At 44.4% G+C, this 26,981-nt stretch overlaps 1 protein-coding gene across 3 annotated transcripts in view; it reads right to left on the reverse strand.

The window, feature by feature from the left end:
• The window catches only part of ncoa2 (nuclear receptor coactivator 2), a 61,492-nt gene that overhangs the window by 21,171 nt on the left and 13,340 nt on the right, over positions 1 to 26,981 (reverse strand). For all 3 annotated transcript variants that reach the window (XM_071517763.1, XM_071517764.1, XM_071517762.1), the window contains exons 2-8: positions 24,925 to 25,010; positions 14,802 to 14,909; positions 13,674 to 13,846; positions 8,664 to 8,767; positions 4,503 to 4,680; positions 2,623 to 2,811; positions 416 to 517 (exon numbers count right to left, since the gene is read on the reverse strand). In XM_071517763.1, the coding sequence (XP_071373864.1) occupies positions 416 to 517; positions 2,623 to 2,811; positions 4,503 to 4,680; positions 8,664 to 8,767; positions 13,674 to 13,846; positions 14,802 to 14,890 (835 nt within the window). In that variant the 5' untranslated portion in view covers positions 14,891 to 14,909; positions 24,925 to 25,010. The remainder of the gene's footprint in view (positions 1 to 415; positions 518 to 2,622; positions 2,812 to 4,502; positions 4,681 to 8,663; positions 8,768 to 13,673; positions 13,847 to 14,801; positions 14,910 to 24,924; positions 25,011 to 26,981) is intronic.

The following is a 26,981-nucleotide window of genomic DNA, read 5'->3' on the forward strand; positions in this document are numbered from 1 at the left end:
GCCCGTGTTGGGGTACTCTAGCCTTTTTTGCACCGCAGGGCTTAGCTGCACTCATTGCATTGGTCTCAATGATTCCTACACCTGTCTGGCACGGGAAGGTGCCTAGAACTGTAGCAAATGGACACATTGGCCACTGCAATACAGCACAGCTTGGTTAGGGCAGTGTGAAAACGCTTTATCCAAATAAGTAGTAGGGGAGTCACTATCTAAAATGGTCACTGTGATCTGCATGACCAAATGAACTTTGACCGAATAATGTTGTTGTTGTCTGTGGCCAGAGAAAAAATAGTTTAGCTTGTCAAAAAACAAAAAAACTCCCAAAACAATAAAAACAACAACAACAAAAAAAAGTTTGCTGTGAATGGCTGATGCTATATTAGATCTTAGCTCTTGGCTGTGTGACTGGATAGTGTACCTTGCAGGTCCTGGCGCGTGGTAAAGCTTTCATGCGTGGGAAGCATGGGTCTCTCCTTCATGGGCACCCTGCGAGCCACGCAGATCAGACACGACTGGAAGTCTATATGAGAGTGAGAGAGAGAGAGAGAGAGAGAGAGAGAGAGAGAGAGAGAGTGAGAGAGAGAGAGGAGAGGGCACAAGAAAAGTGTGGAGGAAAAAAGAGTGGAGGTAGAGGAGGTAACAGAGAAAGGAGGGAGGAGAGGAAGGGGATGAAGGGGGATGGGGAGGGGGAAGGGAGAGGAGAGAGGGGAGGAGAGAGGAGGGTGGGGGCGTAAATGACAGAGAGACGGAGGGAGGGAGAGAAAATGAAATGCATGTTATTCCCAGGAAGCATAATTAATACAGTTATTAATGAGCATGGGGATCAGGGCTCCACTCCTTTCATGAGGAGGAGGAGCAGCTATTGCTGGCAGGGGACATGATGGAGTGTGACCTTTGAGGTGTGTGTGCGTGTGTGTACGTACTTGCGTGCGTGCATGTGTGTGTGTGTGTCGCTCTCTCTCTGGCTGGTCTCACCTATAGAGCCATCTCACACTGATGACACCTCCCCTGGCCCAACATTAAAGCTTACCATCCCTCAATCATGACAGTTGCCACAAACACACACATATGACATGGCCAAGTCAAGGACTGGGGTGACCCCGAAAAGTCTGCCATCTAACTTTCCTGTGCCAGTAATACCCACAATCCCACACATGTTTCTGGCAAAGAGATGCATGCCAAGGCTGACACACACACACACACACACACACACACACACACGCACATTCCTCTTTTTGACTTGTAAACAGGGCCTCTTGGGTGGTCTGGACCTTAGATCTATGAGTCTCTCTCGATTCTCTCTTTTTTTCTCTCTCTCTCTCTCTCTCTCTCTCTCCTTCCTTCCCTCCCCTCTCTCTCCCTGGCTGGACACATTCCTGCAAATGTAACCATTGATCCTGCCTTGACACACACATGCACACACACACACACACACACACACAACACACACACAATTCCCTGGCCTGGGTCCGAGGTGGTCTATTTGCCAAGGTATGGCTGGCAGAACAGCTGGCACAAAAAGAAAGGCAGAGGGAAAAGGAGTGAGACTAGATTTGGAGTGAAACATTAGCATTTTCACTAACCATTTTAATTAACTACTAAGTTACATTTTGGCAGTAGGAAATTATAGTCACTCATCAAAGTCACTGAGCAAATTGGATTAAATAATAAAGATATACAATATTAAGAAGGTTTAGGGAGCAATATGTATCAGTGCTCAAGAGGTGCTGAAAATCCTCCTCTTCACCAAAATATACATTCGTCTGAATAATTTGGGGCAAAAGACAGCTACTTCTTGTTATCGATGTACTGATCTGAAGCTCCTGTCTAAAGCCATGAAAACCACTGGAAAACCTGACTGACCTCTCAGTGACTCTGAACAGGGGAAGGAGAACAGAGAGAACAAACAGATTGAACCATTTCTGAGGAAGGGCCAACAGATGTTTACACTGGTGACTACCACAATAGAGTTTCTTTCTGTCTCTCTCTGCTCCGATTTCCTCCGAAACACGGTGAAAATGTTGATAAGTGCTGAAAACAATTTGAATGTCATCAAAAGATTGTTTCACTGATGCAATACTCGTGATTAAAACAGAGCGGGATCCTTTCCTTGGAGTCATAGGCCCACGTTTGTGAGGAATGTACATGAATTATGGATGGGCTTTAATGAAAGCTGCCCAGAGCTAAGGCAGATGCCCTGTGCAAGGGATAGAAATGGAGGCACTATGTCAGACAAGGGTTTAGGGAGCTCTCCGTAGACAGAATCTTGTATAATTTCTTTGCAGTTACTTTCCCTTTATTAACCATTCTTGTTCTCCGGTGTCTCCTTTGTGTGACTAAACTTTTCATGGATGCAAGTAAAATGGCAATGCACTGCACTCGTCCGTTAACTTATACGGGAATATTGCGGCATGCTGATAAAGATCCATCTCTTGTTGGAGGCAACTCATACAGAGTTTGACCAGGTCTCAACACTGATCTTCACCATTGTTGTAGGGTCAACCCTTTCACACTGACGGTCAACATGCTCATTTCAAGGGTCACTACTTTCCATCCTCCAACTCTCCACCTAGCCTTTCTCTTTCTTCTCTCCCTCTCTCCCTCCCTCCCTCCCTCCCTTCGTACCGTCTCCCTCCTCCTTGATGGACTTGGGCTCGGAGACAGCGAAGCACTGCATGGTCTCGTATTTCTGCTGCTGAGGCTCGTGCTCGTGCGGCTCCTCCTGGCTCTCGCTGTGGGGATTGACCAGCATTCGGCAGTTGAATGTGTGACTGTTCCTCCTCGGACCCTCGCTGGACCACGGGACGCCATTCACTACAGGGGAGCAAGAAGGGAGCAGGGAGTATTTACAATGAGGCCTCCTGTGGATTTTATTGGACAACATTAACTGCTGCCAAAATGCGAAGTGATCTTTTTCTCAACAACAAAAAAAGGGAAATCGGGAGCTAGAATGAGAGAGCCAAGAGAGGCTACCACACAGCGAGTGAGAGACATAATGAGAGACCGAGAAAGAGAGAGAACGAGGGAGGAAAAAAAACGTAAGAGCAGAGAGGAGTTGCGGGGTAGAGATCAGTCATGATGAGCAGTTGGAACCCTGAGCGCTGTGCCATCTAGCCACAGCCATGCATCACAGCCAGGCCTCCATATGCATGTCCTCTAAAACGCCCTTGCCAATCTTTCCTCTTCCCCCCCCCGCCCCAACATGCACAGGCGCGAGCAAACACACACACGTACACACATGTGCAAGCGGACGCACACACAAACACACACGGACGCGCACAGTCACATACACAACTCCTTTTCACTCTAGCAAACTCCCATCACACTCCATCTGGTTCGTGATCTCATTCAGTGCATTGATAATCTCCCAGTATCTGGGACACGGCCCACTGATCGTTTCCAGGGTACTCCGCTCTGTGCTGCTCTCCCACCCAGATGGCTGGGCACTCAGACCTCAATCCAAAGCACCAGGAGAGAAGAGGAAAAGAGGAAAGAGAGAGGGGAGTTGGAGAGAGCTCCTGACGGGGGGCGCTGACATACATTACCATCACCTCTCACGGGGAGGAGAGGGAGAGGCAGGGTGTGGAAGTGGAAGTGGGTGTGAGAGAGAGAAAGAGGAAACAAGAGAGAGGGGAAAGCTGGAGGAGAGAGAGAAGGAGGCATGAATATGATTAAAAAAAATAAAAAAAAGTGGCCTGTTTTTTATGAGATGAGCAATACCAGGAAAAAGGACAATGGATGAAGAGGGAGGGGAGAGTAGAGAACAGGGGAAAGAGAACATGAAAATGGGAACTTGGTGGGTGTATGTGAGAAAGAGAGAGAGAGCGAAAGAGAGCAACGCAAAGTGAAAAAGAAGGGGAAGGAAGGGTATGCGATGAGAATGTAGGAAGGGAGCAATGCTGCTGACAGGGGAGAGAAGCCGAAAAAGGAAGTTAATTAGCCGAAAAGGGAGGGAGGGAGAACAGAAGAGCGAGAGCAAATGTCTGGGCTGAGGCTGAGCATCAGCAAAAGAGAAAACGAAGGGCCTATAGGCTCTACGCACGGCGCCAAACGTGTATATAACGCTTACATAACACTTTGTATTGGCCAGCTGTCCCACTTCCTGTCCATAGCTGTTTAGCTGAGAGCATTTTAGTGTTTTAATTTAAATCGACAACACTATCAAACAAACACCTACACCATTTGAACACTGCGGTAGTAAACAGGGAGAAGAAGAGATGGGAGAGGGGCAAGAGAGAGAGAGAGAAGAAGCACACAATGTAAAAACCAAGCAAGAGATGAAGACAGGGAGAAAAGACAGAAAGCTCTAAATGAGAGGCTGGCAAGTTTTGGGCAGAGGTGGGAGTGATGCAACATAGAGGACACATAAGCAGAGAGACTGACAAAGACAATGCAATAAAGAGAGAGACAGGGAAAGCGAGTGACACAGCGAGACACAGATATCGAGAGGCAGAAAAAGACTGAGTGAAAGAAATCCTGACGGAGAAAACGAGCACGGAGCTAACCTAGGGATTTAGGCAGCAGGTTCTTGATGAACTCAGCGTGATCTCCGACGTGCAGCACGCTGTAGACACTCGTGTTCATCAGCTCCTCCTGGTTGTAGCGCAGGTACTGGGTCACGTTCTCCGACACGAACACGATGTTACCTTCCATGTTCACCACAAAGAAGAAGCCATCAAGGGCCTGGAGGAGAGAGAGGAGGCAACGAGAATGTTGACTTATTAATCGGTCCACATTGATTCAGAATCAATTTCCGTGACAATGAATCAGTGTATATACAAATGGGAGCAGAAGAAGCAGAAGGGAGATATGTTTGAGCAATTGCCTTCCCCATTGGAACTGGCTGTTGACCAGTAGCTAACACTATAGTACAGTAGGCCTAGCCTGACATGTCAGATCCATATTGCCGTTTCCTAAGGACACTATTATGAGACACGCTTGGGACACAACACCCTCACACACATCACCACGATAAGCCAAAGTTGGTTTGTGACCAGTGATTTTGCCAGCACTTTGTAAATAGCCAATGTCCTAGTTTCAGATGCAGAGGGAGGTGTGGGTTACGCAGACTTCCACAGGTCTGACGTGTCGTACTAGTCTTGGTCTAATGCGTTCCACTAAAGCCAACTGAAGCTGTATATTTGGTGGTCTGTAGTCAACAGTGCAGCAGCAAATTAGGAAAATGTAGGACAACGCAATGCAAGGAACTGTTTTGCTTTCCCTGGTTTCCTGGTTGTTAGGTCATCCTCTTGCTAAAGTGGTTGTGCTGTGCTGAGTGCGGCCACTGCTCCTCCTTCACCCTGCACAGCACACAGTAGAGCAGCCCAGCCTCATACCCAACCAAAAACAGGAGGATTTGTGTGCCACCTGCTAGCAGTCCAGGCTTCACTCTGACAGCCATAATATAGCAGCTCATTAGACCTGCTAGCTTGTATATAAACACTAAATTTCAGCGCTGGTCTTATCAATTTGTGTGATATGCGGTACATCTACATCAAGTATAAAGAGGAGTGATTATTACTCAATGTGCGCAGGGTACATCCGTCACCCCTGCAGATTCTATCTTGACAGCAGTATGGCTGATAGGGAGCAGGATAAAAGCATGTGTCTGCAGATAAGGAGGAGGAGCGCCTAATTGAAAGAATACAGCCCCAGGTCAGCCATTACACACAAGATGGTGTCAATTAGGCCATCAAATCACCCAGAGCCCTTAAGGGGGAATTCTGGTGCCTGTAAAGCTGCAAGAGCTGGTGTCAAGATAATGTGTCTCCTCCTCACATCTGCTAAAAGAATAATCAACTGCATGTCTTCTCCACACACACACACACACACACACACACACACACACACACACACTCATCCCCAGTTTGTAGATCCCCATACATACCATGCATTTATAACAATCACATGCCCCTATGGCTGTAGTGTGTAATTAAAGTGTAATTAAATCTGTATCTTGTCTGTGAACCAATTATGAAACATGTGTTTTGTATTTTTGTTATCCTGTTATGATATTAGGCATGTTGACTATCTCACTCTTCCCCTGATACGGCACCAGTAAAATGGAACTCTGCACATAATCAATAGCCTTTTGTATCCATAATCAACTGCATGTCTGTGATGAACTACACTGCGTAACATAACTGGAATCAACCGTAGCCCTACATATCGGGGTGTAGCAAGCTCATACATCCCAGGATAGACACAGTCAGATTTGGGTCAAAGTTTTCCCTAACTTGTAATATGACAGGATAAACAGAAAAATAGACTTAAGAAGATCTCATCTGTCGCTGCACGGAGCAGAGCAAAATGCTGCATGGTTGTTTATAGAGCTGCAACTAACAATTATTTTAATTATCGATTAATCGATCAGTTATTTTTTCTGATTAATCGTGACTCGTGACTATAACATGTCAAAGATAATGCCCGTCACAAGACACCAGAGGCCAAAGCGATGTCGCAAAATTGCGTATTTAGTCAGACCAGCGGTAGAGCTGCAACGATTAATCGATTAGTTGTCAACTATTAAATTAATCGCCAACTATTTTGATAATCGATTAATCGGTTTGAGTAATTTTTTAATTGATTCCAGCTTCTTAAATGTGAATATTTTCTGGTTTCTTTACTCCTCTATGACAGTAAACTGAATATCTTTGGGTTGTGGACAAAAAAGATATTTGAGGACGTCATCTTGGGCTTTGGGAAACACTGATCCACATTTTTCACCATTTTCTGACATTTTATAGACCAAACAACTAATCGATTAATCGAGAAAATAATCGACAGATTAATCAACGATGAAAATAATCGTTAGTTGCAGCCCTAACCAGCGGCCACAAAACTCCCCCAAAATATTGACTTTATAATGATGTGAAACAGAGAAATGCAAGCAATTTTTTGCATTTGTAAAGCTGTAACCAGCAAGTCTTTTTTTTTTCTACTTGATAAATGACTAAAACGTTTAATCAATTATCAAAATTATAATCAATGAATTTTCTGACGATGGACTAATCAATTGTCTAATCGTAGTTGTCCAACTAGAGTTGTCCAAGTCCATTCTTTGAAAAAAAAAAAAAAGGCCATGTACTGGACAAGTGGGGCAAACAGAAACAGAGCAAACATACTCTACCGCCAAGTCTTGTCTTCTTGCAGACACTCTTACATAATAGCATTAGCCAATACTTTGATTTACAATGTCCATGATTAAATATACACTGTAGAGATGACTAACACTGTTACACATGAACAGACTCACTCTCTCCCCCCTCCTCCCCTTCCTCCATCTCTTTCTCTACCTGTGCCTCTTTTTCTCTCCACCCCACCAACCATTTCGTAGCTAGCCTACTTCTCTGCCAGATGACTCTATATTGCATAACTTCTCACTGCAGTATAGGCCAAGTTATGAATCGGGCATAGCGCAGGGAGTAGGGGATTGGTCACAGAGCCCTCTGGGTGATACTGTGTTAGTTTACTCACCCGCCCCCCTGAGACAAAGACAAAGACAGTGCTAACTAGGTCCTATGGCTGCTGTCACCAAGCCCTGCACCAGCTACTGAATCCTTTCCCTTACAGGGGATGGTAAAGGAGAGATTACCCCTGAAGGAATACAATACGCTATGAGGGAATAGGATATGATAAGGTGCTTTGCAAGCAGGGTCTCTCCTTCACATCATTTTTTGCTAAACATGCTAGAATTTCAGCATAACAAACATGTGATGATCTTCCAAAAAACATTCCCAACAGCCTAAAATTATACTCTGGTGATTTCATGATTTCATCACCCCACACAACAGCAACCGTGTGGAGCTGTCTGCTAGGCATGCAAACTGTATGCCACAAGAGTCATGTGACAGAACAAGGCTGGCTCCCAGAGGGTTAAACCAACAGCACACCAGTGTTTTCTCAGGGCCTTCTCTGTCTGTGCATGCTGGCATGAGAGTGGGCAGTGGAGAGCCTTGCAGAAGGGTCATGGGGCGCGTGGGCGCATTTCCTGCCGACAGCCATTGTGCTCGGAGCATGCTGTAATGAGCCTGGGCTGGAGGACGGGGACGTGGCTGGGGCAGAGCGGGTGTGAATGGCTGGTCCCTGTGTTTTGGGGCTGCTGACAGATGGGAAAGCATGCAGGCTACACTGGGCTATATTTAGCCGTGAGTTAGCATGTCGATTCAGTGACGCTGGACCTGGAGAGCTATAAATATTCCATGACAGGACAGATCTAGCGGCGAACGGGAGGGAAGAAGGGAGGGAGAGAGAAAAGAGAAGTGAACAAGAAAGAGAGAAAGAGGGAGGGAGGAAGCGAGTGAGAGAGACAGGCGAGGCTCAATGGACTGATTCATCCGCCAGGCTGTTGCTTTCTTTCCCATTATACGTAAGCACTTCAGTGGCCCTCCGTGGGACAACGAGGCCATTGCTCTGCTCAGTGATTTACAGCCATTCCAGGGCAGATACAAGACGCTGGCAGCCTTTATTCTGCCCAGCTACACTCAGACACGACCGCTACTGGCCTATTTGTGATTGTTCTCTGTGGATGGCACTCTTCATTATATCCCAGTCATGACTTAAGAAGAGAATATATCCTATGTTAGTTTGAGTGTTCACTGTTTGCAATCTTGCCAAAAATGCCACTATGAATAGGCATCACACCCAAGAGAAGACCCTCTACCCACCTCCAGCATCATTGGTCCCAAGGCATCTTTGTCAATCACACTTTGGCCTGTTGATGAGACGTCAGCCTTCTGTACCTCCTCTTCATTGGCTGCTGCTGCTTTCTCTGTTGGGGCGAGAGCCAATAACAATAACAGTTTAGAGAAAATAATAAAAAAAAAACACAGATTCAAAAGAACATGGATCTCAATTTGTTTTTATGAAGCCAGAGCTCTTGGAATTAGATGCTGATTGTCGTACTACTTTGATGATGCTCAGTTCTCATCTACAATCCTTCTTTCTTGTACTGACGCAATCAGAAATTTCTACTGTAAACAAAAACACTCAAAGAAAATTACGGCTATAAAACATGCTTGCAAATTGCTTTCATTTTGTGTATATTTAATAAAACAGTTGATTAAGATTAACCTCCGCATCCTTCGTTTCTGTCAAGATGGGGAGCAAAATGGCATTGCAGGCCTATGGCTCACTTATTCAACCGAGGGAACTGAGACACCACAACATGGATCTCAGAAAAAAACCAGCACCATTCCAATTGTCTTGTTAAATGATTTTGTTTTCCCCTTCAAATAGACCCATGTGCTTTAAACAGGTCACTTGTGAACCAGACCTTTTAGTCTCTCTCCTGTTATAAAGCATTCATTCATATGCTGCCCCATTGTCAAGACATGTTGCCATGGCGTAAACCCAAGCTCTACGCAACAAGCGGGGTGAAAGGTCGCGGTAACTGAGTGAGTGTGTCGGAGCACGCAGCTGCCACGCTGGTGGCAGCCACGGAATGGATGGCATTGTCAATGTGCAAAAGAAGGCTATTATGGAAACATGGAGAACATCAGCCTCTTCCACTGGGTAAACAACTTCTGTTCCAAATAGGCTGTTATAGGGTTAAGGTTAATAGGCTGGCTCTTACTTTCTGGTCAAGCTGCAAAGGCAGCTTTTTTTTTAAACCAAAAAAGCTGATTATAAACCTATAACCAGAAAAAAAAAACAGAACTGGAGGTCTTAACCTTAAATTAGTCACAAAACCATTCTTGTGATCATTGAATTTTGAATATAGAGTAATTTTTGACTTTGGAGCTTGACCAGTAAAGTGATAACTGGACTAGCTGAGGAGGCTGTGGCATGGAAGTCACAGCAGGCATCTGTACATAGGTAAAACATTGCCACTGATGGTAGTGTTGAAAAAAAAATCCTATAATATTTTCAGAGATTAGGCTAAGGCTATGTTGCAAGATACTGAAAAGTACAATCCAAAAGGTAACAGTGCAGTTTTTTTTTTCCTTTGCAGCCTTCAGCCTTTGATCAGTCAAACAAGGTTTTCAGTTGCAGGTAAACAAGCACTGCACAGCTTCCAGTCATTAATAAAATGAATAGTCTGAAATAGGATTCTGAAAGTCATGGAATAGAAAAATATTTGCGGTTAGGCATGTCATAACCACTATGAGCAACCTGTTAAAACCTTCATTTTCAACTCTTTTGATAGGAACCATTCCTCAGCAACATTACAGCATCCTTTATCTCTTGCCAGGGTTTTGCCTTTCTTTTCATATGCATTGCTTTGCTCAAATTACTTGGCTAGCAGTATTTGATGCTGCCTTCAAGAGCTCCTCGTAAGGTCCTACTCCTACTTTCATGTTCAGAAATCTTAAGTATGACTCACACATTCTACAGCTTTTGGTGCGAAAGATTAACAAAATGGACCCAACGACAAATCATCAAGATATCACAATTAATGATATATTTATGTTTAAAAATGCTAACCACAGCACCTTTAAATCCATTGCCTACTATATTGCCTTCATCTACAGTCCTTTTTCAGTAATGTAATGATCTTTAGGTGATTGGTTTGCTTGGAAGTGAAAATCTGGCTCTAGTGCAGGCTCTGGTCTATACTGTACCTGCACTATGGTGCTCTGCATTTCTCCATGTGAGTGATTGGGTTAATAGCCATGCAGAGAAGCCTTATGTTCAGGGCGTAGGCTGCCCTACTTTTGGAGATGATGATGAGCGAACGAATATGAGTGGGCTGTTGGGGGGACACATTTGATTGTCGCACCACGGTGAGGGCTGACCATATGGTGAGGAAATTTTGTGAGGTGAAAAGCAAACAAATCCATGGCTTTCATTTTTTGGATGCAGATGCGTGTGAAAAAGGAGGCAAATGCAGGTTTCCCCCTGCTCTGTAGACACGTGCAATACCAAACACACACGCGCACACACACACACATTCATCTCTTTCAGCATTAATGATGTGTGCACCAGCAGGACCTCTGCAGGCCCAGCGGGGCCCAGTATACCAGCACAGCTGCCCTGAGTACAGACCCATCACTCAATGTCATGACAGCCCTCACTGGCTCTCACCATCTCCTGCCAGAGCCTACTGTCCGTGTGCAGCGCGATGCCATGGAGGGCAGGAACTGATTACCTATAAGGGCTGCATCTGACCCCAACTGGTAAATGATCTGTAACTAGCTAAATATACTTCTGTTGGCACATTTACCATTTATTCTTTCTATATTTTATATATACACTATATATTTTTTTTAAATATCATTTGCTTCTCCATTTTGCATCGCCTCATTTAGCACAGATGTTACATATACGTAACATAATCAATAGAAAGAATATACCAACTCCTTTCTGTACCAGCTGCAGGTCTCAGATTAGCTCAGCCTCCAGCCAATCAGGGCTGGGCTCTACTGTGGTGGAACGGGCCAGCAGTTATGAGTGTAAAGGAAGCTATAAAATTCTTGGCTATGCCATTACTTTATAGGCTCTATAAAGAAAACAATTACTCGACATATTGTCTATTAAGACACAACAAGCTGGAAAGAGAAAAAAAATGGCAAGCCTAGGCTAAGTATGCAACTCCACCCTGATTTCAATTAGGGGAATGTATGTAGACAGCATGAGAAGAACATACAGGGCTAAATTAACTGCTTCCCTTAGGAGGCCCATTTTTCAAAGGCCATCATCACAGCATTACACTTCCTCCCAGGGCTGTGACACCAATCAGTGGGAGTTATTAAGTCACATTTGTGTAATTTGAGTAAATGCATTCAGTAATGTCACCATAAGATGAGAATTGGTTAATTTCAAACACATTGTTTACATAGTAATGACGCTGTTAGTAAAAACAAAAATCTCAAGACTTTTAGGCCTATAGGAAAAGAAACTGCTCACAATGAACAATCCTACAGCCCTGGAACAGAGCGCTGCATGACAGATGAGGTCTAGAAGTGCAATGAAAAGAATAAATGGTGGTGGCAAAAGGATGTAACATCTAGGCCTACTTTCACTGTAGACATATAAATAAGCTTTCAGTCCTTTCTTGGTTCACAAAAGTGCAACAAGAGAAGAAATGGCCGCTGAAATGACTGCTGTGCCCTTCTGAACTGTACAAGATGAGGCACAGCAGCTCTCTTAAGTAAACTGTAAAACGGTGTCTCTAGTTGGCCATTGAGGTCTGGGAAACAAAGCAGAAAAACGAGGACTGTTTAGCCCTTCCCTCGATGGTTGATGTACAAACACAATTACGCCTTCAGAGGCAGGCAGGGGATGTCACTCCAGCCTAGCGTAAAAAAGAGAGAACGAGGAATGGCAGTGAGGGAGGGAGGGAGGGAGGGAGGAAGGGAGGGAGGGAGGAAGGAAGGGATAAGAGAGCAGAGTGGGGGAGGGACGGACAGACGGTAGCCAGAGAGTTTGTGTGCGATTTTTGCATCACATTGCTCACCATTACATAACGCTTGGCTCTGTGAGTCACATAAAACAAGCCGACATCATCAGGCAGTCTGACTCACATGTACCTAGAGTGCCCCACTCTTTGTCTACCAGATTCACTCAGCTGCTTTTCGCATAAGCATGGTCACAGCTTATTCACAACTCAAATAACTACAAACCATACAAACATCTTATTCAGCTTAGCATAGTTCCAACTTCCCTCACTGCAAACAATACATGCATCCTATTACCTTATTCATTTAGATCAAATTTAAATGTTCACAAAAACAATCAGAAACCAGGTATTTCCAGCCCCAACTTGAAAAAGACTGCGAATTAAGCCAAAATCAGAACACTAGTAAATTGAGTAAACAAGGCCTAAAAACTGTTGTGTTTGGTCCTGCAGGCAGAAGTCCCCCAAAGAAAACAGATTGGGATTCTATCAGTACGGGTCTTGTAAATCCAACACGGCAAAAGCACAAAGACAGGCCTCTATTAATAGCTTAAAACGAAAGAGGAGCTGGCAAGTACAACCAAGCAGCTTGATCCATTTACCTGATGTTCTGGCTCACAATGGAAGTGGGAAAGACTGGCAGCCAACAAATCACTGCTGTGTTTACGCGTTTTACATGATGAAGTGATGGAGGGAACATTACATCAACCACAGTGCCCTTTAACTGGCTAGCTGCAAGACCCTCTTCCTCTCTCTCTCTCTCTCAACACATTCTGCCAGCAAGCATAAATGAAGAGTCATTGTTTAAAACACAAACATGACCATTACTTGTGTTATTAATTAATTAGCAGTTTATTTGAATGTGAACACAGAGCATATTAATTACTATGTGTGAAGCAGTCTCCGGACCATAATATTTGTGCCATCAAATCTGCTAATGCCACCAACATCGTGCCACCAGTGGTTAGTCTGGGGCCTTGAAACCACACTAACATCCTCAACATATTCACAGTATAACTGAATACACAACATTTTTATTCACAGCCTACATGGCGACAAATCATAGCAGTGTTTAATTCACCTATGTGTATTCACTGAGGCTAACTTGCTATATATTGTAACTATGCAATATATCACATGCACTACATGGAGGCTTTTAAGTTGATTGGGAAAGCCTGTAGGTGGACAGGTATTGAGAATTGAGTGCTTCATACAAAGCAGCCAGCTGAAAGGTAACTGAGTATTCCTTTCACTGTTGCTCTTTGGGACCTATTCTCCAACAGACATAGATATATACATCAACACAGTGTTAAAGGTGGCAAGTTCTTACTCCTCATACCTTGCTCCTTTATTTGTCTGATCTGCTTCACAGTTTCCTTCAGGATTGCACATTTGTCAGGCTTGACATTGAAGTTGTCGATGTCATTGAAGTTGGCGAAGATCAGCTCGGCGAGCTCTTCAATGTATTTGTTCTCGTGCTCGCGGTTGCGTTTCTCGTTGCTCCGCTTGGGACTACAGAGACAAAGAGAACATTGGGGTGAGAAACTGAGCAGGGAGGATGACATTAAGAGTTGGAGAGGATAAAGAAAAGGAAGGATCACTGAGACGACGTTGCGATAGAGAAGTAAGGCAAAGATTTTCAAGTGTGTGTGTACATGTGTGTGTATGGGTGTTGGACCCCACAAAAACAGAGAGAGCAGGCCTGCATTGCGAATTCTGCCGACAGTAGGAGAATGACTGGGCAGGTAGGAGGAGCCCAGAGCAGGACATCAAAGAAGTTCAATCTACACAACTGCACCAGGGTTGATTATCGTCACTCATCTCTGGACATGGCTAAAGAGCCCTCTCATTTTCATAGCTGCCAAATGACAGTGCACAGCATCCACCGCAAACTCTGGCATGGAGGAGAGTCAGAGAGCGGGAGGGGTGGGGGTGGGGGGGGTGGGGCTAGGGTCACTGTGCTCCGCAGAGCTCAAAAGATATCTCTAAGCCAGTCTGCATTTTTATTCTTTTTTATGCAAACATGGAGAGCTACATCAATAAAGAAAACATACATCTCTGTGTGCTTGTCTACAAATGAATTATGCAGATTTATTTTTACAGGCTCCAGCAGCCTCTGTGCTCCGGGGTTAGAGGCCACAGTGGCAGTCAGCTATTCTTGGTAACTGCTGGGTTGCTGCTACTGTATGTATATTATTCAGGGCCCATTTAAGAAGTCAGGGCTGGGTTACACTATAAACATCTTTAATAAGCACTAAGGTCATCTTTGTTCTGCTGTCTTACAATGGGACAAAGATGGTGCAAGAGTGTTTGGAGAGGAACATTTTTGTCAGATCAGTAGGCAAAGCCACAGATCATGTACTTGTGATGCAGAGGGATTGAATCTGGATCCATGACCTTTGTAGCAGGACACTTTTCTTTTTCATTTATTTGGCCCTGCTTGAGCGGCTGGAAGTGGGAGACTTACCTGGGTCCTAGAAGTTCGGCAGAACATTCTTTGCGTTTTCGCGACTCTGCCCTGGCAGGGTCAGATGGGTTTTCACCGACTCCACTCATCCTCAATGCATATCAGCGTCTGGAAAAAGAACACACACATGTCAGTTTTTAAACGAAACATCTTTTGATGGATTGACTCAACTATGAAATTATGGTAAAACCATTAACATAGGTGTGTGAGCATGCCCGCACACGTGCGCACACACACACACACACGCTCCTGTGCTGGGGGCACAGGTTGATCCACTCCAGGAGAAATGAGTGAAAATGGAGCGGAGAAAGAGATTCAATCATTTCTCTCTGATGGTGCAGCTCTCCCCAGAGAGGCTGAAACGAGAGCACAGCGCTTCGCCCACAGCCCCAGACTGTGTGCTCAACCATGCACCGAGAAAAACCCATTCGTTACGATACCAAGCAAAGCCAAAGTGGAGTGGGTTTACAAACACGACATGTGTCCATGTTTACTGAGTGCCTCTGAGAATGCTTTCCCTGCATTTGGCCTGTAAAAGTCACTTGAATATTAAATAAAATGTCACAATCCAATGATGCCTGCTTATTCTAGCCTGAGCTCTAGTTACAGAGCAAAAGGTCTTGAGTGAGTAAGAACTCATTCAATGACTGTTTTGTGCTATCCAAACTGACAAGCTGACTGAAAGCTCTCTCCCTCTTATCCTGCAAGTCAGCACAGGCTGAACTTCATGGCACTAAATGAAAGGCAATCAATTATTGAACAGTAATGCCTTATTAATTACCATCATCATCTGCACCAAAATTTGATGGTTAATGGAGATGGCTTTCAATACGGGTGGGTATCTACTGCATAGAAGATGCATACACATGCACATTCTTGTGTCTCTATGTGTTCTTCTAAACTAAATGGTGACCTCTTTAAAAAAAAAAAAAAAAAAAAAAGTATGCTAACTATTCTTGTTGGTTCAGGTAACAGATGTGTGACACAGCCCATTGCCATGAGAAAAGAGGATGGAGGGCGAGGGACAGTCAGAGAGAGAGAGAGAGAGAGAGAGAGAGAGAGAGAGAGAGAGAGAGAGAGAGAGAGAGAGAGAGAGACAGAAAGAAAGAGAGATACTTTCTCCAGGACAGTGCACAAGGTTGGGGCATGCTGTGTTGTGATACACCCTGAGCCACCCTAACCATGGAAACGGCTACGGCACACAGTGTTCACTGCTCAGCCATTACATAAGGCAGAACAGAGTACAGCACAGCACAATGTAGAGCACAGTGGAGCAGCATAGCTTAGCGGAAGCCTGCAAAACTGAAAAGAGAGCTACTGTAGCGACCATGCAAACTTGAGTCTGGCTCCCTTCTGGCCTGCAGTGGCCTACTTAAAGCTAATGGTAGGGTCTGTGCTCAAATGGCTAAAATCAAAGCAGTGGTGACTGGGCAGAGAGACAGAGGAGACTCTGAAGGGTAAAACACATTGCCACAGTTCCACGACAGCTCTGTTGACAAGTGACTTGAGTACAGATGCTACCGTTGGCCTGTACAATGCATGGATAGATGCAGATAAAACACAGTCACTGGATGTGTGTCCTCGCATTATGTTCTTTTGAATGCCATAAGGGGCGTCTTTATGCTGTGGCAATGTGCTGTCCACTGAAATTACACCAGTGTCTACAGCAGAGGTTATGTGCTTTTATTAATGACAACAGAAACAGGCCATTAAACTCTCTCATAGCTAAGTAGCACTCTCCATCCTTATTGGTTGTCTCCGGGCTTTCCAGCACAAGTTACCATGGGGATTCCAAACCTGATTGGTTGCGCTTGTCCCTTTGGGTTGGATATGATTGGTTGCCTTCGTCTCCTTGACATGGCAGTAACGATGGGTCATTGTACATTGAGACAAATACGAGAGGCTGCAAGTACTAGGCACGTCTCAATGACACCATCACAGACAGCCAGACAGCGTGGCCAGCAGGCAGGCAGGCCATTTCTGTTGCTGGGGGACCCGATCTCCACATGGGCAGACTAGCTAGGGACCTCTAATCCTAGAGAATGCCCTGGATCCCTGGGCAGCTATAAACAGCTGGGCACTGGTGTTAGCACTTACTGTATGGAGCTGTGTCATTGAGTTAATTATCAACGTCAGCCAGTAGAGGAGAGTTCCTCCCCGAGCAAAGCTCAGTCCTCCTTGCCCAGGATCCAGAAGGCCAGAGCAGGTCTGGAAGCAAGTGAATGGTGCCATGCTGCTCTTCTGTGTGTTTCTGTGTGGAGGATCATATCTTCACAACCCTTCTTCCCCAAAGCACTTCATTATGCCCTGACTTTCCCCTTTCTTCCACCAATACAAAAAACCCTTTTGTTGTTCTTATTTAGTCTAACAGTGTAAAGTAAGAGTAGAGTTGGGTTATAGAAGTATATAACAAGTGAAGGCCTATAGTTTAAAGGCAAGCAAACATATGTATTCTAAAACTGAACCTCTCCGTTAGGAGAGACTCAACTATAAGTTAGGAAGTCATGTTACATGCTGTGCTGATGAGACACAAGACATTAGTCTCTTAACACACAAACACGTACGTACAGGCCATTACTATGATGATGAAGTCATCTGCACACTAAGTGCATCTACAGCACATTGTACTATGCTGCTGTCTGCTACACACTTGCCCGCACAATCATGAGACACACACACACATGCATCTTTTAACTACTATAGTTATGTATAAAAGTCAAAACTGCTGCCACAGAAACACCAAGGCAATGATGTTAAGATGATGATGACAAAGAAATCATGTATATGCTCTGAACAAGTTAGGGCTCTGTGCTTAGTCCCTGATGATTCCTACCAAACTGCTTTGAGTATGACAAATGCCTATCCATTATTCAGTAACATTTCCATCACTAAACTCTTGGAAAAAAAAACCCAACAACAACAACAACAACAACCAATTTCACCTCATTAAGTCGAGTCATTTAGAGGGAAAGTGGGAGCAGCAAAAAGCCAGATCTGACACTGCTCGGAGGCTATCATCCACAGAGGACTGGAGCAATAGAGCTCAAACTTGAGTGCATTGTTGTGTATACCAGAGCCATTGAGCCCTCATAAGAAATTGACTAAAATGAGCTTGTTTTCAAACAAGCAGAAAAAAAACAATTCTCCACAGAATTTCAATATTTAAGGTGCTTCAACTATGGTTAAAAAAACTGCTTGCTCTGGTTAAAAAACGTTAAGAGCACTTATTCGCCTTCCCTATGCCACAAGCCAAACCTTGCGTTTACTGCAAACTACACAGTAAGATCAGGTAGGGGGCCTGAAAAAAATGCTCAATGCTATTTTACTATGCCATCAACTGCAGCTAATATAATGACCTCCAGGCCATGTTAACAGCCTCAAGCCTACATAAGGAACTGCTATCCACTGCTAACAGAATTACACCTGTGCTGTGTGCAGTTTGCATTTACTCAGAGGAATTGGGAGTCGGGGGTGGGTGGCAGCACTGGAGCCATAACATCATTATGCATGTGATTGACTGGCATATTCTGGACAGCCTCTGCCATCACTTAGTCCAACATCAGGCTGTCAGCTCATTCAGTTCATTAGCATTGGAAGTCGGGGCATATGGCCCATCAGTCATTACAGACTGCCTTATGTCAGTCATACAGTGTGGAATCACTGTGGGGCTAAGTGGGGATGTCAAGATCCACACAGGCAAGATGGATAAAGTCATGCAGCTTTCAAACAGCTATTCTTCAGAACTCAACTGACCCGGGGGACTGAAGGATAGGACTAAATCTTTAGTTGGCCACAACACATTTCCATAATAGTAAGACAGAGGGAAGAAGGAAAGAGTGCTTTTAAGTGATTCTGTAACATTATCCACCAACAAGGTAAAGCCAAGTCGGCTTCTGAGAAAAAGTCAGTGATAAGCAAATGTCACACAAAAAAGTTGGATCCTTTTTAGACTTTAGGTATGATAATGCCCTCTACTGCATGTTAGGCCAGCTGTATGCTGTATGGTAAAAACACTGGCAGACTGAAGATCTTACTGGAAGTAAAAACTGAGGATCTGACTGGAAGAGGCTGGGGGTCAGGTGGTTTATTGGAGCAGCCAGCCTTCCATGCAGTTGTTTTGCTACTTTGTTATGATGTTACAGTTATGATGAGCTTAGGTTTCCACTTGCATAAGGGTAGTAAACACCCCTGCCCAGACTCTCTCTCTCTCTCTCTCACACACACACACACACACACACACACACAAATGACAGTAACCGCACTTATGCGTTTGTGTGCTGACAGGTCAGCCCTGACTGTGTGACCTCAGCACTTCTCACTTCATTACAGCTTTTCATCTCCATCATGGCCTGACTGTGCGACTGACTCACGAGTCTAAATGAAGGGTTAGGTTATTATGGCACTGTAATGGCCACGCCACTGCCTCAGCAACACAGCCTCAAAATTACATTGATAGCTGTCCATGCCATGAAAGTGCATACAATATTGGAGACTAAGTCTTAACATTCAACTTTTTAACTGTCTTTTTTTTATCATTTGTTTGGTTAAAGATCACAACGACACAAATTGTGTTTTTGTTCCCTCTGCCTTTCATGAAATAAGGAAACATGGGAAATGAGATTTTAATGATTTGGTGACTAGTAGAGTGGCACAGTGTTCAATACAATACAATTTCCCATTTGGCAGACGCTTTTATCCAAAGCGACGTACATATGAGATTTTAATACAACACAAGCAAGGATCTAGTCTTGAGAGAACAACAAGAGCAAGTGCCATAAAGCTAAGTTCTGGTCCGACAGGACATAGGTGCTACGAGGCAGTGCATAGAGGCAATGCATAGAGTGCATAGAGGCTGATAAAGAGGTTTTTTTTTTTTTTTTTTGGATTACACAGTCCATCAGGTGAGAAGGTGTTCACTAAAGAGCTGGGTCTTTATCCTTTTCTTAAAGAGTGAGAGGGACTCTGTGGATCGAATGGAGTTTGGTAACTCGTTCCACCACCGAGGAACCACAGAAGAGAAGAGTCTGGATAGAGACTTAGGGCCTTGTTGTGGTGGCAGCACCAGGCGCCATTCCTTGGCAGAGCGTAGTGAGCGGAAGGGTAGCGTAGACCTGAATGAGGGAGTTCAGGTAGGTCTGAGCCGTTTTGGTTGCTGCTTTGTAGGCGAGCATCGAGGACTTAAACTTGATGCGGGCAGCAACTGGGAGCCAGTGGAGGGATATGAACAGCGGAGTGACGTGCTCTTTTGGGCTGGTTGAAGACCAGGCGCGCCGCCGTGTTCTGGATCATCTGCAGAGGTTTGAGCGTACATGCCGGGAGCCCTGCCAGTATGGAGTTGCAGTAGTCAAGGCATGATATTACAAGCGCCTTTACTAGGAGTTGTGCTGCATGTTCAGACAGGTAGGGTCTGATCTTCCTGATGGTGTACAGGGCAAATCGGCATGACCGAGCAACAGAAGCCACATGCTCCTTAAAGGTTAGTTGGTCATCAATAATGACACCCAAGTTTCTGGCAGACTTTGCGGGAATGAGCTGAGGTGACTTGAGCTGGATACTGATCTGTTGTTGTACAGAGGGACTGGCTGGGATGACAAGGAGCTCAGTCTTTGACAGGTTAAGCTGAAGGTGGCGTTCCTTCATCCATGCCGAGATATCAGCGAGGCATGCCGATATCCATGCCGAGACTGTGGGGCCGTCTGGCGGGAACGATAGGAGGAGGTGGGTATTGTCAGCATATGAGTGGTATGAGAAGCCATGTGAGTGGATGACTGCACCAAGTGAGGTGGTGTATATTGAAAAGAGAAGGGGTCCAAGCACTGACCCTTGAAGTACCCCTGTGGACAAGCAGTGGGATTTCGACACTTCCGCTCTCCAAGACACTCTGAAGGATCTCCCTGAGAGGTAGGACTCAAACCAGCGGAGGGCAGATCCTCAGAAGCCAAGCTCAGCGAGTGTGGAGAGGAGGATTTGGTGGTTAACCGTGTCAAAGGCAACCGTTCACAGGGTGTCTCCAGAATATGCTTAGAAATATTTGGGCAATGATATTGACTTTCATTGTATATGGCAACATAGGAATATAGCAGCATACTTAAAGACAGACAGGTCCGATGAACAAACATCAACAAAAAAGAACACACACACACACACACAAATGTTTGAAAGTTTGAAAAATCAATTGACTTTGAAAGCGCTGGCTGCAGTTGAGTGAGGTGATCGCAGGTTTGTGTCACTGCTCATATCTTAGGTGACACAGGAGCAGGCTCTCCTGGCCCGAGCTGGAGCCACCCAGTCTGGCTGGGGAGGAATGCAGAGACTCAGAGTGCAAGAAAAGACAAGGTTTCTTTCTGTCAAACTCAGCTGCTACAACCTGTATAAGACTCCATATGACACTCTGTATAACACTGTGATAAACACCTCAAAAGGACAACAACAAATTTCTGTAAGATGTCTGTCTATAATTTCACCTGGGAGGTTGTAATGCTGGCTAAATGGCATGATACGTGGCTATTAACCTATCAGAGGATAGACAGCACCCAGCAAACAAATTTGCTGTTGACTTACAGCAGGTGGGCTAAACAGAGTGATGCAGCTCATGGGAAGTCTGGTTTCTGGGTGGGAAAGAAGAACATGCACATGGCATCAAGTACCATCCTAGGTTGTGTATCCTTTACCTCTGTGCCTCCCTCTGCTTTCCAACAGTCTAAATTGAAAGTGAAAGTAAAAACAAAAATCTAAATACAGACGATTACGTTCACACATGCCATAACTGCCTTCTGAACAACTCACAATGCAACTGCCACAGAAGTTGATTTAATCCTCCATAGCTCGTACACATGCATGGTTAGGGGTTCAATTCTTTCTGAGACCATCCATACAAAAAAAAGTGTGCGCTCATAGTTCTGTAAGTTGCTTTGGATAAAAGTGGCCACCAAATGGCATATGCTATGTAACAGTGGCACTGTTTCTTCAGCATTAGATGTATTTGTCTAACTTTGTGGTCTCTTAAGAACCACTGTAAAGCTGTGTCACTACCCTGCTAATAATCATGTTTGACTACTTCTAGACAGTTCTTCTCAAATGAAGTTCAGCTGCCACAACCACACAAAAGGAGCAGGGCTGCGCGTACATCGCCAGAGGGGGGTCTTCAAAAACACTGAATCACCCATTCCAGTCATAGTATTACAAACAAAAAAAAAAAGCCACCAGTCTCTGCCAGCCATCTGATTGCCAAGGGGGTGAGGGCATGTGCCAGTGTGCCATTCCTGTAATCATGTGGGTTAGCAGGGCTTTGGTTATAGAGACACACCCAGTGCTTATGGAGCCCAGAGAGTGCCAGGCATGACTGTGCATTAAACTGCATCAAAAGCTATTGGGGAAGTGTTTGAAGTCTCTTGCACTATAATAATGAGGGCCCTTCCAGAAAGTGCAAAACCACTGTGGGGCATTGAACAATGTCTCACTGGTTTGTAAGCTGTCCTCACATGGCTTCCGCGCAAAACAGGCCGGGTGGGAGAGATGGAGAATGAGAGTGCACCAATAAAGACCGCAGCCGGAGGATTGCATCATGGGCCATTTATTTCCCTAAACTGCAGAGGAAATCATGCCAGGGGAGGGGGTCAGAGGACCTACTTCTTCTCAATTTACAGCTCAATATTTGCACGGGTGAGAAGAAGTGCTGAGAGAGCCAAAACACACAGAAACATGTTGGGGCCGTGTCAGATGGTATTAAAGACAAACACGTGTAATTAAAAACATTATCGATTTCAACGGGGTGGGGGGTCTGGAGTGAACCCTCTGGCCTCACTGACAACGCTGTTACCTCGAACCAGATGTTCCGATATTAGGTTTGGGTCAGGGGAGAGGCATGGGGAGATGGAAGGAGGAATGAGTCGATGGATGGAAGAGATATGAAGAGCGCTATCGAGTCTAACACTGAAATCTTGGGTGATTTTAACAAGACTTGACTGACTGGCATGCAGCTCTCAGAACATACAGAAGTATCAGATCAATGACGGAGCGAGTAAGGGAGAAACACAGAGAGAGATCAGAGTGTAGAGAGAGCAAAGGAGGATGGGGAAATGGGAAAACAGAGTAAAAACAGGAGTAAGAGCATGTCTCTCCCTTTAGCCTTGTGCCATATATGCTTGTTTCATTTTGTTTTTGTGCAGTAGGACTGGGAGGAGGGGAAGTGAGGAAATATACAAAACAAGTATAATTAAGACTACTGACATGCATCCAGAGAAGCTCCCGCAACAAAACACACACACAAACACAGACCACTGACTTACAGAGACACACAGACACAGATGCATGCACCTTGCTTGCTACCCAGTTCCACTCAAGAGCTTGTCCACTCCAGAATCACTGCAAGGTAATGGCTCTAAAGTGCCAGATTGCAACCAAGAGCCAGGCCTCCCATTTACCGAAAGCTGATCACGCTCATGAATCTTTAACACTGGCAGTCACTTCAGGATGTCGCAGAATGGGGAGGGGAGGGCTTTCTGTATAATAAACACATTAAGCTGAGGAAGATGGGGCAACAGGAGGAGGCGGAGGAAGAGGAGGGGGGGGCTGAGGTGCAGAACACTTGGCTGTGGCTGTAGGAGGGATGCAGCGAGAGGAAAAAGAGAGCCGGACCCAGGAGGGGGAGAGAGAGAAAGAGCAGGAGTCGAGGGACAGCACAATAAGCACCTCTCCACAACAATCCAGTCACCAATTCATCTGTGGCCGAGAGCAGGGGAGATCCAGATGTCTTTGTGGAAATCGGATTATTGTATAAGGTTAAATATCTTGCGCTTGATGAAAAATGGGTTACCTTGTATCAGTGTCAGGTACAGTACAATATTTCATCCACAACAGAGGTGAATATATACAGAGACAGTGGAACAGATGGCTGATGCGCACACACACACACACACCACAACAACAATAAAAACAGTAAACATATTTCAACCGATGCAAACGTTTACTTTCATAAATATAGAATATAAATATGGAAAAACTGCTGGCAACATTCCCCAAAGACAGACATATTCAAGCCAGCACCGCCTAAAATCTAAAGTAACACCACCTCGCAGTAGGCATATGGAGGCTTCAAGCGTGAGGCTTGTTTTCACACATGATAGATGAATACTGCAGACCAACGGGATTCTTGCATGCAGCCCTCACTTTTATAAACCAGGTGGATCGGGGCACTAATAGGCTGACTGAATAAAGTCAGAAGCAAGGAACATGATGGAAGGAATTGGGGAGAAGGTTCTGCAGACTGCCGTCTCACATAACCATCAGTACAAGTCATGGTGGTTAGACTTAAACCAAAAAACCACTAAGGAAACTGAACTCTGACCAGTAAACAAAGGAAAGAATACAAAGCAAGATGCTGGCTTTGAAGCTCATCAAATGGCAGTGAGCAATGCCTGGAGGGTCTCACATCAAAACCACCATCACCCCTTTCCTCCCCGATAGTGAGACAATCCATATGAGAAAAGGCCTAGAATACAATACATGTGCAAAGAGTACTTCTCCCAATCAATTGCCTAGATCAAGTGACACACAAGTCAATAAAAACACATGCTGCTGAGGGGACACAATGGGTTAGGCCAAGTCTAGTCCTTTAATGAAAATCTTCGTTAAAATTATATTTTTTATAGAGCTGCAACGATGAATCGATTAGTTGTCAACTATTAAATTAATCGCCAACTATTTTGATAATTGATTAATCGGTTTGAGTAATTTTTTAAGATTCCAGCTTCTTAAATGTGAATATTTTCTGGTTTCTTTACTCCTCTATGACAGTAAACTGAATATCTTTGGGTTGTGGACAAAACAAGACATTTGAGGACGTCATCTTGGGCTTTGGGAAACACTGATCCACATTTTTCACCATTTTCTGACATTTTATAGACCAAACAACTAATCGATTAATCGAGAAAATCATCGACAGATTAATCAACAATGAAAATAATCGTTAGTTGCAGCCCTAATTTTTTAGTTCGGGAGCCTAATCTGTGCAACTGGCTCTTTTGTGTCCATTACTGTGGTTTCGGGGGTGCATGTTTTTCGGCCAAGTTGCATAGTGGTGTTGTTGCGCAAGGGGAGAGTTGGCTGTGACTATACTTCTCACCTTGGTTTCAGTCCAGAGAGTCCCTCAGGGCATTGCTGCAGGACAGTAACGCTAGGAAACCTTTAAGCATCATCCACTTCTCCCTGCTGAAAGAAATGACAACAAAAATAGGACATTCAGTACATAGTCTGAATCAGCACAACCACATCAGTGTGATAAAGGTAGTATCTGTGAGTAGTTAGGGCATGCTTGAAAACTGTGACCGCAATATATTATATATTGCAATGTCATTTTGAATATCATGACAAATTAAAATATATGTAACATTCATCTAAAGACAATTTTAACATTTATTTAAAGTCAAGTTTATTTGTATAGCCCTTAATCAATGTTACAGTCACACACCCAGTCAAACACCTACAACATGAAAACAATATATGAAAAAGACAACCCCCGACCTTCGATCCTCAAATGAGGACAAGGGAAAAACTCCCATAAAAGGAAACAAACAAAAAAACACGGAGGAAACCTTGGAAGGCTACTCAGAAAGGGATCCCCCCACCAGGTCAAGTGTGCAATGGGTGAGTGGGCAAACAAAGATTATATGTTTAAAAAAAGGATCTGACTACATGCTGCCCATGACATGTAATTTTTCTGTTCCTGACGGTAAAATTAATTTAAGCTCCTACAGTGCAGAATTGCACAAGGTCAGAATGAAAGATCACAGAAATAAAGCAATGCTTTACCACGGCCTGGGTATCACAAATCGTATCATGAAGTCTCTAGCAAGGCCTAGCCCTACTTAGCAATATTCAGTTTCAATAAACACACACTTGAAAACCAACCGACCAACCAACTGAAATGAAAGGAGGTAGTTCAACAAAAATCTTTACAAAGCTTCTGCGTAAGAGTAAAATATAGAATACAACTGAAATGTCAATCATTTGCATTGTCATTGATTAGCCATTCCCGGACAATTCTAACAGAGTGCAAAGTTGAGGTCCACGCACCAGCATGTCAAAACTTTGCCAAACTGTAACTAGCTCTCTTGAGCTAGTTTAACAGCCAAAGCTTTTAAATCGACTAGTAATGGGCCTACAGCCCAGAGCAAGTCCTTTAATCTAGTGCAGACTGTTTGCATTAAGTTAGTGTAGAGCTGTAAGTTAAGTGTCTACAGGGTCTATTTCATCTCCTTGGAGACCTCACAGCCTTATTACATCCTGGAACACACTACGCCTTTTTAATCACGACACACAATTAATTAGACAGGAGAAAAGAGTTTCAATTTAAAATCATATTCCCGTTAGGATAATTAGAAAATACAACTTGTAGCTCTAAAAAAGGACTCAGCTAGGCTATTTGGCAATGCTGTAAAAAGGTGCCGATGAAAAGGTATTAGAGAAAGAGCTTGCCCTGTACAAGAAGTGGCCTAATGGAGGGAGAGCCAGCCCGCCCCCCTCTGCCTGGGGGATTTCTCCCAAATACCTGCCAACTGAGCCAGCTGAGGAATGCGCTCACGTGATATAATGTGCTGACGTAACTGGAGACTGAAACTTCCCTTTTGAACCCTGCACAAGTTCATAGCTAGAGAGAGCCTTGTGGAAAGGTGATATTTAGTCTTCTGAAGCGCTGCACGCCACACACCCAAACAACTAAGCTGTGATCAGTTAGAGCTTTTAAAAGCCAGGGGGAGGTGGTCAAATGTACAGTCCAACACTGGCCAACACTTAGCACATGAAACAATCTTTTTGCATCCACTGTAAACACCTCCCAAATGACACAAGCATACAAAAGCTCATATGGTTTGAATGCTACTGTCAATCTCATTTTAATTTAGTGAAATTTCATAACCCAGTGTTTCTCAACTCCACCTTCCTCTTTTCCTCTTCTCATGCCCTGCCCACACACACCCCCACACCCCACCCCTTCCTCCACAGCTCTTAGTTCTCATCCTCTGGAGGAATTTCCTCTGAGCATTAGTGCTCTGTCACATGTTAAGTCTCAGCCCTGCCCCCTTGGTTGATCCATGGACTGGAGTGACTGACAGAATAGGGCTGACCCGGCTGAGTATGGAAAAATGATACTGAAAAATGATCAATATCCAGAAACCTTCAAAA

The sequence above is a fragment of the Centroberyx affinis genome, unplaced genomic scaffold (assembly GCF_046629955.1).
Source record: "Centroberyx affinis isolate AG114_WGS23_722 - 3 ecotype Tasmania unplaced genomic scaffold, CSIRO-AGI_Caff_v1 ptg000519l_1, whole genome shotgun sequence".
Lineage (NCBI taxonomy): Eukaryota > Metazoa > Chordata > Actinopteri > Beryciformes > Berycidae > Centroberyx > Centroberyx affinis.